Source organism: Lucilia cuprina, chromosome 3 (genome assembly GCF_022045245.1).
Source record: "Lucilia cuprina isolate Lc7/37 chromosome 3, ASM2204524v1, whole genome shotgun sequence".
In the NCBI taxonomy this organism is placed as follows: Eukaryota; Metazoa; Arthropoda; class Insecta; order Diptera; family Calliphoridae; genus Lucilia; species Lucilia cuprina.
Genome location: NC_060951.1, coordinates 13,927,324 through 13,939,360, shown reverse-complemented (window position 1 = coordinate 13,939,360; position 12,037 = coordinate 13,927,324). Strand labels below are relative to the sequence as shown.

At 31.0% G+C, this 12,037-nt stretch overlaps 1 protein-coding gene across 1 annotated transcript in view; it reads left to right on the top strand.

Annotated features, from left to right (window-relative positions):
- The window catches only part of LOC111685426 (glucose-induced degradation protein 4 homolog), a gene marked incomplete at its 5' end in the record, with an annotated part of 28,799 nt that extends 26,485 nt beyond the window's left edge, over positions 1-2,314 (top strand). Inside the window, one exon of the mRNA XM_046946376.1 lies at positions 1,938-2,314. Within this exon, the coding sequence (XP_046802332.1) occupies positions 1,938-2,234 (297 nt within the window). The remainder of the gene's footprint in view (positions 1-1,937) is intronic.
- Positions 2,315-12,037: the final 9,723 nt, after the last annotated feature.

The window sequence follows — 12,037 nt, the reverse complement described above, 5'->3', positions numbered from 1 at the left end:
ACATGTTTTTCAAAGGTAACTTGATCAAAAAAAAAAAAATCAAATAATACTTTGGTTGAAAAATATAATGAAAAATGTGTGTTAAGAATTTTTCGATCTCACTCCTTAGATTATGATCTTTTTCTTAATACTAAATTGTTCAAAAACTTATTTTTTTTGTTATACAAAATTGCTTGTTAAGAAAAATATCAATAACATCGTCAAGCTAATGATTTTTTTAAATTAAATTGCGTCTTACTTATGAATAGATATATTTTTCTTATGCATCTATTAAAACTACGGTTCACATATGAAATATTTTATATAAATATCTCCAAACTTAAACGGTGCAAAAATTAAATTAAAAATATCTTTGCCAATAAAATGCACGCATATTTCTTCAGATTACTTAATATACATAATATTAATTCCATTGAGATTCAATTTTGTTACTGACTTATAGTGCTCAAAGTTATGAAATCCCGGTTTTTTACCCGTATCTCAAGATTTTGGAGACGTTTGGCAAATTTCAAAAATTGACTCTTGTTGTACTCGGATCCACCTTTCAGAAAAATTGTATCACTTCCCGCATATTTAAATTTTCATTTATTTTGTCTCACTGTGTTATTTATTATTAATTATTTTTCAACACATGAAATAAAAAGTTTAGCTTTCTGCAAGTGGTGATCGTCAAATACTTGTAATACTATTATTTTTCCATAAAACTTAAAATCTGTTTATACTAGTGTCTTCTGTCCTTGTAATGGTACTAGTGACTTTTATACAATTATCTCTATGTATCCTGTAGGGTAACTTATAAACAAAACATTTAAAAATTATAATTCTAATTCAATTTGAAGCCTTTGCACAAATTTTTTCAAGTATACAAAAAAAATTAAATCAAAATGCTGTACATATGCAGAGTGCTCCAAAAAAAATTGCCCGTCCCCCTCTGGAATTGTTCTACGGCTTGTTAAACAATGTCATGTGCAAGTGTATTTACAAGGGGAAAATATCAATTTTTCTGTTTTTGCTCAAATTTGGCCATCTAGTAATAAATTTTTAACTATTGTGAAGGAATGACAATGTGCATAGAAAAAGCATTTTAGAAAAATATAAAACAGAAAAAATACTTGAAAACTTTAAAGTTATTGCAAATTCCCCAGGCCATTAACGGGTCACACAGCACGTAAATTCGAAACGTGATAAAAAAAATTACTTATTTTGATTTTTCAACGGCCGTTTCAAAACTCTAATTTCAGTTTTTTGAAACTTTGTTAAACTAAATTAAAATTTTTAGAAGATCTCATGGAATTTATGGACAACAGATAAGTGAATAAAACAGTGAAAAATTTAGATCAATAATTTTTACAGTTTAGCTGTAACTGCGATTTGAACTCTGCGGATTTCGGGAAACAACATGTTCGAGTTAACAAAAACTATTATTCGAGTAGTTATTAATATATTTTAAGTAAAAATATGTTATTTTAGAATATATCTCAAATAAAAGTATATTTTCTTGTCACATTTTCAATTCATTCGAGTAGTTATTAATATATTTTAAGTAAAAATATGTTTTTTTAGAATATATCTCAAAAATAAGTAAATTTTTTTGTCACATTTTCAATTCATCTGCACGTTAATGGCCTGGGGAATTTGATGAAATAACTTAAAAAGTATGCCTATTCTGTGCACATTGCGCTTCTTTTACAACAAAGTTCAAAATTTATTACTAAATAGTCAAATTTGAGCAAAAACTAAAAAAAACGATTTTTTTCCCTTGTAAATGCTCTTGGAAACTTCAGAGCCGTTGCGACACCTGTTAACGTTATTCTGTCAGCCCAATTTTTTGCATGACATAGTTTTACAAGCTTGGAGCACTCTAATGTACATACATTATATACACTATTATACACTTAACAAAATGTTTAAAATCATTTTTAATCTATTATTTTTAGAGCAAATTTAAAGCATTTGAAGAATACCAAGAAACGTTCAACTCCGATAGTTTCGATTATAGCACTTTGGCCAAGAGCGACTATGTCTTTATGCGCTGGAAAGAGCATTTTCTTGTACCTGATCATACAATACGAGACATTAATGGTGCATCATTCGCAGGCTTTTACTACATATGCTTTACCAAATCAACCGGAAAAGTAGAAGGATACTATTACCATAGATCTTCAGAATTGTATCAATCTATTGACCTTAATCATATTGAAGAAAAATGTATTCAAGTATATGAATTTAGATAAATACATATGTATATCAATAAAAGTACTATAATATTGTTAAAATACAAATATGCATTAACCCTTTCTGTGGTTTTGTCGAATATATTCGAATTTAAGGCATTTTTTGAGTATAATTTTTAACTTTAGTTTTAATTTTTTCTTTTAGATAAAACTTAAGACTTTATTATATTTATAATTCAGATTTTGAAAGTTCTTCCATATTTTTAAAGTATTTTAAAATCAGGTTTTAAAAAATTATCACTAATGACTACATGACTAAAAAAGTGCTTCTTAACAACATATAAAAAAAGCTTCAATTGATGCCAAAAAATAGTATTTTGCTACATCGTACTATACAAATTCAAATTGTATTGTATTGATATAGGTGTAAGAAAACATTTTGCAAAACAATATTTATAAAAAATATTGGCAGTACTTTTTGGTGACAGTTTTTCGGATGTCGAACATTGAAAAAATTTCACTTATTTGTATTGTTTTATTTAAAAAAATATTCAAAATTAACAATATTGTGAATATATTGAACATTTTGCTACATCGTGCTATACAAATTCAAATTGTATTGTATTGATATAAGTGTAAGAAAACATTTTGCAAAACAATATTTATAAAAATTATTGGTAGTACTTTTTGGTGACAGTTTTTCGGATGTCGAACATTGAAAAAAATTCTCTTATTTGTATTGTTTTATTTAAAAAAATATTCAAAATTAACAATATTGTGAATAAAGTTAATGAAAATGGCATCTTGCGAACACTGTATTATATCACCGATCAACCCTGAAGTTTCATATTTCAGGACTGATTGGTTTAAAGATAAAAATACATCAGTAGTCATATCCACAGTGAATCTAATATACAGTGTGAAGAAGATAGTCCGACTCTCATATACAGGAAATTGCTCTCTCACATCTACGAGTGTCGTGTGAATTCGCCTCTATTGTGAGAAATTTAAACTTGTCAAAACACTCAAATGTTTAACTTAATTTTTTGGCCACTTTTAAGGATTTTACGTGAAATTACGGTTGTGCAAACAAAATCTATAATTTTTTAAAATAATTTTATTTCACTTTTCATACAAAATTTTGTTTAATTTTCTTAAACTAGAAAAAATATTTTTTTCTAATTATTGACATTTCATTTTTGTTGTTGTTGAATTTTAATTTACAAACAGAGTTTCAATTTTTGGTATGAAAATTCGAACAAATTTAAAATCAAAGTATAACTCTAAGCATGTGTTAGTAAAGAGTAAAAGTGTATTCTAAACACACAGAGTTTTATAAAAAAGTTACAATTTTAAATTTGTTCGAATTTTCAATACCAAAATTTTAACTCTGTAAAATAAAATTCAACAACAACAAAAAATGAAATGTCAATAAATTAACAAAAAAATTTTCCAGTTCATGAAAATTAAACAAAATTCTAAATTAAAAGTGCTTTAAAACTATTTTAAAAAATTGCAGTTTTTTGTGGATATCTGCAATTTCGCGTACGATCATTAAAAGTGGCCAAAAATGTAAGTTAAACATTTGAGTGTTTTGACAAGTTTTAATTTCTCACATGAGAGTCGAACTCACACGGTACTCGTAGATGTGAGAGAGTAATTTCTTATATGTGAGAGCCGTACTACTTTGTATACTTTGTTTAAATTTTTTTATGAAACTCTGTATGTTTAGAATGCATCAATACATATACATTTTTGTTACTAACACATATTTAGAGTTAGCTACTTTTTCACTAACACATGCTTAGAGTTAGGTACTGCTGTCAAAGAGTCGGACTACTTGTTATACTTTGTAAATAACTATTAATTAGCATATTACCCTCTTTGTCAAAACTATTTGAAAAGTAATCCAAATGAAAATTACATCTTTCGTAAATAGCAAAAATTATCCCAGATCACCAATTCGTCTTCCGCGAACAGCACGGAACTATTGAACAAGTTAACCGCATAATGAAAATACTTAACCATATCTACCTTTGCCGATGACACAGCCATTCTAGATCTCACGCAGATCAGAATATCGCATCTAGAATATTAAATCTACGCTTTTTAAGCGTACATTTTTTGTTTTGTTTTTAAAAAAACTCCAGTCTCACATTGGCGAATTGGATAAATGGCTGGACAAATGGAAAATAAAAGTCAAAGCAAATGTAAATGTAACTCACGTTATATTTACTCTATGACGAGATGACAGTCCTCTAACTTCAAAACTCCAGAACAGAGCCATGTGCGATACCTTGGTATCCATCTTGATTGCCGTTAAACATGGAGCCATCATATTAAAGCATAAATTAAAGTCAGCTCAATTGCACGGTAAGTTCTGTAAGTTCTGTGGAAATGGCTGTCAAATGGAAAATAAAAGTCAATGCAAATGTAAATGTAACTCACGTTATATAAGACGAGATGACAGTCCTCTAACTTCAAAACTCCAGAACAGAACCATGTAAGATACCTTGGTATCCATCTTGATCGCCGTTAAACATGAACCACCATATTAAAGCATAAATTAAAGTCAGCCGAATTGCACGGTAAGTTCTGTGTGAATTTAATACTCTTGTATGAGTATTTTCATTTTTAAATAAAAATATAAAAGTACAAAATGTATCCGAATACATCATACCTTACCACATTGCGAGTATGTTGCAATAAGTTATATAGTACCTTCTAATCTAGAAGTTATATTTAAAAGATTATTGTTTGCTTAATTGATAAATGTACTGCTTAATATAACAATTTATAGTAACATTTTCATATATATATATATATAAATTTTTTTGAGTCGAATTTTGAAAAGAGCCTATTCTTGTAATAAATTAGACAGACTTATTTATATAGACGGATAACATAATTGCATTTACGCAAGTGTTACTAAGACGTAATCAAAATGCCGTTCCAATTAGTGCATTGAAATTAACAATAATCGTTTATATTAAGCATTAATTGAAGAATTTACACAATTCCTTTGGCCCAATAGTCTCTGTTGCAGCAATAAGGTAGGTAGGTCGATAGGAGGATGTATACTACATCAAATCCGAAGAAATACACCTAGGCCACTATCGGAGCTGTTGTACGCTCCTTACCATGAAAAAAATATTTTTCAGTGTTCAGAAACTCAGTTTCCTGAACGTAATTCCTAAGAATATTCCAATCAGTGTTAGTCAGGAATGTTATTTCCGGAATAACATCACTTCCAAGATACTTGGATCTAACTTCGACGAATGCCTGGCAGTGGCAAAGAAAGTGCTCCAGTGTTTCACTGTCCTCTTCACATGCTCTACATTCGTCTGAATCCGCACGTCCAATTTTGCATTGATGTGCTCGTAGTCCTATGTGTCCACTCAGAATACGTACCATCATACTAACTTCAGACTTATGGGATTCTCTCACCCATATTTTTAGTTCAGCTTTTGTTGCGTCGAATGTTTTAGCGTTTGACTTATCGGTCAAACGAGGCAGTTAACTTGACTTATCGGTCAAGTTAACTGCCTCGAGCTTACTTCCCTTTAAAGCTATTACATTCGCCCTTTCGTTACCGACTACTCCCGAGTGGTCTTGTACCCATATGATGTGAACCTTACCCCTGGTAGAGTATTAAGTTAAAGCTTTCTTACAGTCCAATACGGTCTTAGATTTAGTTCTATCGCCTGATATCACCCTAATTGCCTAATGGTATTTACACTAATGTTCCGCTTGACCAAGACATTCTATCTGGGATCAGCGTTTCAAAGTTTCCGTCCCTTTACATAAGCATGCTGCTTAAATTTTAGGTCTTTGTCGGGTATAATGCTTTTCACCATATTATCAACTATTCGTTCCAAAGTTTTAAGTAGGAAAGACGTAAGACTTATCGGTCTATAAGACTTAGGTGTCGAGTAGCTGGTTTCCTTGGTTTAGGTATAAATATTACCCTTGCATTCTGCCATTTAATGGGGTATATGTGAATTTCAAGCATGAAGTGAATATTTGAGACAGATGTACGGAAACCAGTCCCGCCTCCATTTGTAAGAGTGCCGTGAAAATGCCATCCGGGCCTCCAGGTTTATTGGAAGCGAAGCTCTTAATTGCCCCTTTAACAATATCAGATGTAATTACAATTTCCGTGTTAGCCTCCCCTTCCTCCAATATCGGTTCATCTATGTTATTCGATATACCTGTTGGTAAATGAGAGTCCATTAGCAGTTTCATTGTCTCCTCCATATCCTCCAGCCTTCTGCCCGTATCATCGGCCATAGCTTCTGGTTGGAAATGAGTTTGGATAGGAATTTTTTATCTTCGATACGTCATTTACGCTGTCTACCTGTTCACAGAAAAGTTTCCAGGAGTCTCGTTTGGCTTTACGAACAATTTTCTTATATTCACCAAGTTTACTACGATACTCATCCCAGTATACTGTGGTCTTTTTACGCCGTGCCCGGTTATATAGTTTGCGAAGAGTCTTACCAAGGTTCCGGATCTCCCCGGTTACCCAGGGTTTCTCCTGGTCAGATCTCCGCTCTCGCAGAGGACAGCTGTCCTCGAACGATTCAACCAAGACACTTGTGATCATTTCTACTTTGGCGTCTATGTCCTCTTTATTTCGACATTGAAAAGTGTTCTGGCATAAACGGTTCTTTAGTAAGGAACCGAACATTGTACAATTAGTTTTAGACTTATTCAGAATCTTTGTAGGCTTTGGTGGCGGCCATAGTATTTTGAATCTTATGTAAGGATGGTCAGAAAAGGAGTGCTCGTCTGAAACTCTCCAATCCTGAATTTCATTTATAAGCTCTTCTGAACATATAGTTAAATCTAGTACTTCATCTCTGATTCTATTGACGAAGGTAGCTTTATTACCTAAGTTAGATGTGATCAAGTCTTTAGTATTAAGAAAATCCTTAAGGGCTTGTCCCCTGCGATTGGTGTTTGTACTACCCCAAGCTACATGGTGGGAGTTGGCATCACAACCTATTACAATTTTATTATTTTGCCTTTGTGCCTCTTCGACTAGTTTCTTCAGCTCCGATGCCAGGTATATGTTGCCACGACCTTGCTTCAGTACCGTTGCATCCGATGTTGATAATCCTGTTGAGAGGAGAAAACATAAATTCTTGTAACATAAGATACATGTTCTCCGTCGAGACCCTGTATCAGCGTAGAAAAGTTGGAAATTTGATTTGATCCATTTAAACTGTCTTCCAGCGAGCTAGTGATCACATCCCCGTTCGTTGGAATTGACTCCTGCGGGTAACCTGAAGTGGCTATTGATGCAGTGGGTACCATTGATGGCACTGCGGTATCCTTATCAGGCATAGGAAGAGCAGTCTTTTTAATCGACACTTCCTAAATTTTGGACAGCACTGCTGCTCTGTCTTCTGGCGAATGAGGGATTTCCTCCTCACTTTTAGGAATATAATATATATATAATATATATAATATATATATATATATTATATAATAATATATATATATATATTATATAATATATATATATTATTATATATATATATATATATTATATAATATAATATATATTATATATATATATATATATATAATATATATTATATTATATAATATATATATATATATAATTATATATATATATATATATATATATATTATATATATATATATATATAATATATATATATATATATATATATAATTACTATAATTCAATATATATAATTACTAGAAGTTTCATTGGTGCCGTACATTATATTACCTAAAAAAAATCAGGATAAAAAACTGTCACGTATGATATTCAAAAATGTCCGTTATAAAATCATATTGATTTTTTATTTAAAAATGAACGATTACAAATGAAAAATATGCCTCATAGTGTATGAAATTTAAACGATAAAAATACACCTACAGATTTCACAGATTTTCGTAAATATTTACATGTACTTTGAAAACACAACGCCATATTTTAATCCATATTTTGGAAAACAAGGTTCCTTTTGCAAATATACTGTTTTTTAAACGGAAGATTGAGGTTATCCAAATTTTTGAGGTTATCCAAATAAACATCCATCGGAGCGAGACAGCTACCAACGTTCTTATGGCTAAAATTAACACAGGTAAAATACATATAGCTTTAATCCGGGAACCTTGGACGATTCGCAACAAGGTTTCTATATTTAATCACGTAAATTTCCATCTTTTCTACGCTGATACAGGGTCTCGCCCGAGATCATGTATCTTATGTCAAAAAAACTTATGTTTTCTCCTCTCAACAGGATTATCAACATCGGATGCAACGGTGCTGAAACAAGGTCGAGGCAACATATTCCTTGCATCTGTTACCTGTCTTTCGATTCTCCGACACTTCACCAACGTCGGATCTGATGAAATTGGTCGAAGAGGCACAAAGGAAAAATAAGAAAATTGTAATAGGTTGTGATGCCAACTCGCACCATGTAGCTTGGGGTAGTACAAACACCAATCACAGGGGACAAGCCCTCATGAATTTCCTAGCTACCTTCATCAATAGAATCACAGAAGAAGTATTAGATATAACTATATGTTCAGAAGAGCTTATAAACTAAATTCAGGATTGGAGAGTTTCGGACGAGCACTCCTTTTCTGATCATCGGTACATAAGTTTCAAAATACTAAGGCCACCACCAAAGCCTATAAAGTTTCGGAATAAGTCTAAAACTAATTGGACAATGTTCGAGACCTTACTAAAGAATCCTTAAGGTCGGGAATAAAGGGGATAGAGATGCCAAAGTGGAAACGTTCACAAGTGTCCTGGTTGAATCGTTCGAGAACAGCTGTCCTCTGCGAGAGCGGAGATCTGCCCAGGAGAAACCCTGAGTAACCGGGGAGATCCGGAACCTTGGTAAGACTCTTCGCAAATTATGAGTGCGCAGACCTCTTATTTTATCATAGGAGAATCCACACACTGGATATTTGTGATATGGTATATAATACCGCACAATAGGATTGTCTATTCTTTGGCATATTATTTTTATCTGTCACTTGTCTTTTGTAAATATCTTTCAACTGTCTATCCTTTTGTAAATATTATTCTTGTTTGTAAGTTCTTTGTTATTGGATGTAAGTTTTAGTTAGTATGATTTGAATGGGAGAATTCACACACTGGATATTCGTGATATGGTATATAATACCGCACAATAGGATTGTCTTTTCTTTTGTATATAATTCTTATCTGTCATATGTCTTTTGTAAATATCTTTCTTTGTTTGTAAGTTCTTTGTTATTGGATGTAAGTTTTAGTTAGTAGGATTTGAATGTATCCCTTTTTTAATCCCTTTTTGGGGAGTGTATCAAGATCGAAATAATGTTTGAGTGAGCGACGAAGCATAGATATATTTTATGAAATAATTCTAAGGTCTATTATTAATGTCATAGAATGTATTGATTTTTTAGTTTTGTAAGTAAATCTAAATGTAATGTAATGAATTTTAATGAGAAAATAAATGAAAATGAAATTAAATTTGGTCACAATGTACTTTGAGTTATAGTGCTCCTGATGTAAAAAGGCTTTGCGGCATTTTATTAACAAAATTTTAAACGATTTTATTGCTTTATGAAAAAGTACATGTAATTGTAATTTCTGCACAAAACCATGAAAAATTTAAGCTCATTGGAAGATTTCAAATTCCTTTAAAAGAATAAAATGACATTTTTTTGTCCAAGGCAAATATATGAAGAATCCTTGAATGTTGACATAGAAAACAAAATAACCTTACAAAAAATGACCCATTATAGGTAATTTTTGGCCCGATATTTTTCAGGTTTATCAAAAAAATCTGGAAAAATCTCTTATAAGTAAGTATATAAATTAGATTGTTTAAAAGCCAAGATATTGAGCTTTTTATTAAAATATAACTTTTTTGTAAGTATTATACTTTCAGAGATATTAATAATTAAATTATGCTCTCGGCCGTAGGCCGTCTATTTAAGAAATCTTTATACAGAAACGATTTACACCTTAAATAAAAGCTTAATTCATTAGCTATTAACATATAGAAATTCTAAATAGAATTATAAAAACATTTTTCAACAACATTTAATAATTCTGTTAGATATGCATTCGAGAATTTTCATATTAAAAAGCAGCAAAATCCTTCCAAAGTAAAGGAGATATAAGCAAAAATCCGAGACAACCACTGAAAATTTCATCAAATCCAAAGTATATTTTTGTACATTGAGAATATTTATATTTGAGAGATTTTTTCAATTGCATGGTTTTAAAGATAGAATGACTTCTGTTGGGGTAAGGTCGTTCAATTTTTTGACAAATATAATAATATAAACCGGGGATTAGTGGGGGTTAATTATCTTTACTTTTTGTAGCGGTGTACGCACCTTTTTCCTCGGGGTTTTGGTTAGAAGTCAGTTTAAGTTACAATTCTCTTTATCTTAAGGTCTAATGCAAGGGTGCCCAAGCCCTATGCGCTTGGTACTCTTTTGTTTTTGTAAATGCGCTTAGTTATAGGCAGTGTGTTTTCTGGACACTTATATGCGCTTAGCACTAGCAATACGTTGTTGTTGTTATTTATAGTATACAAGCAAAAGTAAAACAACAACACTTTCGTATTCATTGCTGGTAAACATTGAGGAGACGTAGATTTTGTTTTTGTTTATCGTAAAAAAAATTGTTTTAAAAAGCACTTGGAAAAAATTTGTGTTAGTGTTAAATTTCAAACTTACATTATTCGCATAAAAATTATTGTACAATAACTCACAATCTACTCCCATATAATTGAAAACTTTTTAAATACTTTTTTCTATTCATTAAAAAATATATTTGCAAAACAAAAGGGAAAATTATTTCATTTTAACCAAAAATGCAAATCATATTTTTTGCCGTGTACGTATGTGAAATGTTTTTTTCTTGTTACTTGTATGAATGTGTTGGTTTTTGCAACAAAAAGTCTTAAATAAAAATATGTTTTTCTTTAAATGTATTGGTATTTACTCTTCCGTAAGAAACTTTTGGGCACCCCTGGTCTAATGTATAACAATTATATTTTTATAAGAGAGCAAGAGAACACGCTATGATTGAAAAGTTTGCCACAGCCACTGATGTTTAATTAAGAGCACTTAAATATTAACTTATTTACTTCTTTGTTAAACATGATGCGATAAGCTTGTCATTGAGTCATGAAATGTTTCATAATTTCATATATAGCAGTATCCCTTATTTAATTGTAAGGCAGATCTTTATCCGTCTTTTATTTCAGTGCATATACAGCAAATAAAAATTATAAATCTCGTAATTCTTAACTTTATAAAAGTGATACAATAAATTTGTTGGGCCAAGCTTCTTCCTGTAAATAACCAATAAAAATTAAATTCAAAAAATCAGCAACAAATCTCCGATTTATTAAAATTCCAACTTTTGAACAGGTAAAAAGTTATATTCATTTGAATAAAACCCTGTAATGCCAAACTTTGACCCCCTTTTACTCTGGCAGTTCTTTACCGATAGAACTGAAAATTTGTGTCTGGCCTACTATCCAATATTATTAACATTGGTGCAAATTTCAGAAGACATCGAATTTAAAAGTTGGGTCACTTGACACGAAATTTTCCATACATATGTATATAAATGCAGAATATTGTTTATTCATGTTTTTTTCGTTTTTCTTCGCGGATTTTGGTACAGCCACTTGGAAACCGTTGGTCTAAACAATTGTTTAGACAACTTGTCATAACGATACTATAACGCTATTAAATGCCGTCTCTAGCTCCTATTGTTTATCATATTATATATTGTTTATCATAATGAAAATAAAAAAAACTGCAGAACACATAATTAACACACGTTCGTGATCTTATTACCTATA